The sequence below is a fragment of the Myotis lucifugus genome, unplaced genomic scaffold, assembly GCF_000147115.1.
Source record: "Myotis lucifugus unplaced genomic scaffold, Myoluc2.0 scaffold_2567, whole genome shotgun sequence".
Taxonomy (NCBI): domain Eukaryota; kingdom Metazoa; phylum Chordata; class Mammalia; order Chiroptera; family Vespertilionidae; genus Myotis; species Myotis lucifugus.
The window spans coordinates 13,188-15,941 of record NW_005873615.1 but is presented as its reverse complement, the minus strand read 5'-3'; the positions used below and the strand labels follow the sequence as shown (position 1 = coordinate 15,941).

Below are 2,754 nucleotides of genomic sequence, written 5' to 3'. Positions count from 1 at the left end.
GCTGCTGCTGGACCGAGGAGGTAATGGCCCAGGGCCAGGTGAGTGACCTCGAACAGCGGGGCCGCCGCGGCGGAGGCCTCTGGCTGCCGGCAGGCCGCCCAGCACAGCTGGCTCAGCAGGGCCACCAGCAGCTCCTGCCGGGCCGCGTAGATGACCGCGAGGGCCGGTGTGGACAGGACGCCCTGGCAGCAGCTGAGCACGGCACCGATGTGCCTCTGGGATCCCGAGAGGGAGAACTCGGCGATTCTCTCGTTGATGACCTGAGCGTTAGGAGAGAAAGGAAGAAAGCTCATGACTGACCCTAAATCCACACACACACACCCAAAATACAACAGAATCATCCCACTCACTCCTTGACCTCATCTTGATAAAAAAAAAAAAAAAAGGAATGTCAGAGCCCAGCCGGTGTGGCTCAGTGGTTGAGCGTCGACCTATGAACCAGGAGGTCACGTTTCAATTCCCGGTCAGGGCACATGCCTGGGTTGCGGGCTCTATTCCCACTGTGGGGCGTGCAGGAGGCAGCCGATCAGTGATTCTCTCTCATCGTTAATGTTTCTCTCTCTCTCTCTCTCTCTCTCTCTCTCTCTCTCTCCCTTCCTCTCTGAAATCAATACAAGATATTTTAAAAAATAAATAGCCCTAGCTGGTTTGGCTCAGTGGATAGAGCGTCGGCCTGCAGACTGAAGGGTCCTAGGTTCGATTCCGGCCAAGGGCACATGCCTGGTTTGTGGGCTCGATCCCCAGTAGAGGGCATGCAGGAGGCAGCCGATCAATGATTCTCTCTCTTCATTGATGTTTCTATCTCTCTATCCTTCTCCCTTCCGCTCTGAAATCAATAAAAATATATTTTTTAAAAAAAAATAAATAAAAAGAATAAAAATTTTTAAAAAGTGACACACAATTTAGAACATACTTTCAAGAACCTCTAGAGCCTACACAGCTCAGGGCAGTTCGACCCCATTAATCCTTCCGCTGGCAGCCTCCCCTGCTCTTCTCCCTCTTCCTGCACGCACGTGGGCGAGGCAGTGTGGGGCGAACAGCACCAGCCTGGCCGTCAGGCAGGCCTGGGCCACTTCCTCGCTGTGTGGCTTTCAGCAAGTTACTTAACCTCTCTGAGCCTGGCCCACACAAAGCGCTCCTTATCAGTGCTTTCTAGGGTCACCAGCTATGCCCAGCGTCTTCGCAAATACTCCCGTTTTGACAACGAAGGTCATAATTCTCATCTGAGACTTCAAAAATCACTCTGAGTCAGGAATCTGAGGAAATTCCGAACCAGATTTTGGCCTCTGATCTCCCCTTCAGGCCGACAGGAAGGGGGTGGGGGTGGACGGGTGGGGGTGGGGGGGGTGTCACAAAGTAACATCATCTGCTGGCTATCTCTTCCAGTTAAAAAGATAATCAACAGCCACTTCATGCAAGAGTTCTAAACTTTTTCTGAATATTAAACAACAAAGTACTCAGCCCAGCGTAGAGCACACGATACTTGTTCGATGAACAACGGTCGTTATTATAACTCTAACTAGAGGCCCGGTGCACGAATTCGTGCACAGTGGGGTCCGGCCGGCTTGCCCCAATCGGGCCGATCCGCGGTGGTTGGCAGGCCGTCCCTGCCCCTAATTGTTTTGGGGGGCTGATTGGGGCTGGGGCCAGCTGGGGGGGAGGGGCCGCAGGTGGTTGGCCGGCCGGCCCTGCTCCCTGGTCAAACTCCAGGTGGAGGGGACAATTTGCATATTAGCTTTTTATTATATAGGATTTTATTTCTTTCTCCCCTACCTTGACATTTCCTGCAAACTGATATAATTGACCCTAACACCAATAAGAAGCCTCCCGCGCTGACAGGAAGTCGAGAGAGATGCATGTCACACACACAGAACAATACAAGACACTCCTACCTTGACCAGGGAGATCTGGAGGGTAATGGTCTTTCCATTTTTGAGGAGGTGCTGCAGTTTTTTGCTATGAAGAATGTTATCTACGTAGACCCAGAGCCTTTCAACAATGTCCTCCTTCAGTTCAAGTTTCTTCTTATAAAATGCGACTAATGATTGGCTGGCCCAGTCAAGTAATACCTAAACGTGGAAGAAATAGACTCTGAAAAGGAGTGAAGTTATTTGCCGAGAAATAAAAACACTGGGCGTTTACGGAGACATCTCAGGGACAACCAAATCCAACTGCCAGGGGGAACCCTCGCCTCTAAGACCCACCTTTGGTAAGGGTCTATTACATAGATGCTTTCACGTTGTAAAATTATTATTATTCCAGAATAAAAACAAGTTGGTCTTCATCAGAGGTCAATAAAAAGTTTCAATGAAATTCTAGCAGTTTCTTCTAATTTCTCTATACGGTTATGCTAAATTTCTCAAGTTAGAAGCATGATTGCTCAGAAAGGCCACAAAACGAAGCGAAAAATGCAGAGTTAAAAGACAAGGGTTTGGCCTGGCCAGCATGGCTCAGTGGTCATGGTTCAATTCCCCGGTCAGGGCACATGCGCGGGTTGTGGGGCTCGATCCCCAATGTGGGGCGTGCATGGGGCCTACACCCGGGCATGTGCCCCAACCCGGAATTAAAACAATCACCTCCTGGTCCAAGGGATGGACCCTCAACCCATGAGTTAAAGGGGCCAGAAAAACTAAAGGGTGTTTCCCCCCTGCCAAAACCTCGTTTTGCCTCTGTGATAAAAGCACGGACTAGGGCTTTAAGGTTCCCGGTTTGATTATCCTGGGATGTAGAGTTATGTATTGGGATCGAGACACA

The 2,754-nt window shown here is 50.3% G+C and overlaps 1 protein-coding gene across 1 annotated transcript in view; it reads right to left on the bottom strand.

Annotated features, from left to right (window-relative positions):
* URB2 (URB2 ribosome biogenesis 2 homolog (S. cerevisiae)) overlaps window positions 1-2,754 on the bottom strand; it is a 12,799-nt gene that overhangs the window by 9,132 nt on the left and 913 nt on the right. Inside the window, exons 2-3 of the mRNA XM_023749047.1 lie at window positions 1,893-2,069; window positions 9-260 (exon numbers count right to left, since the gene is read on the bottom strand). Coding sequence (XP_023604815.1) covers window positions 9-260; window positions 1,893-2,069 — 429 coding nt within the window. The remainder of the gene's footprint in view (window positions 1-8; window positions 261-1,892; window positions 2,070-2,754) is intronic.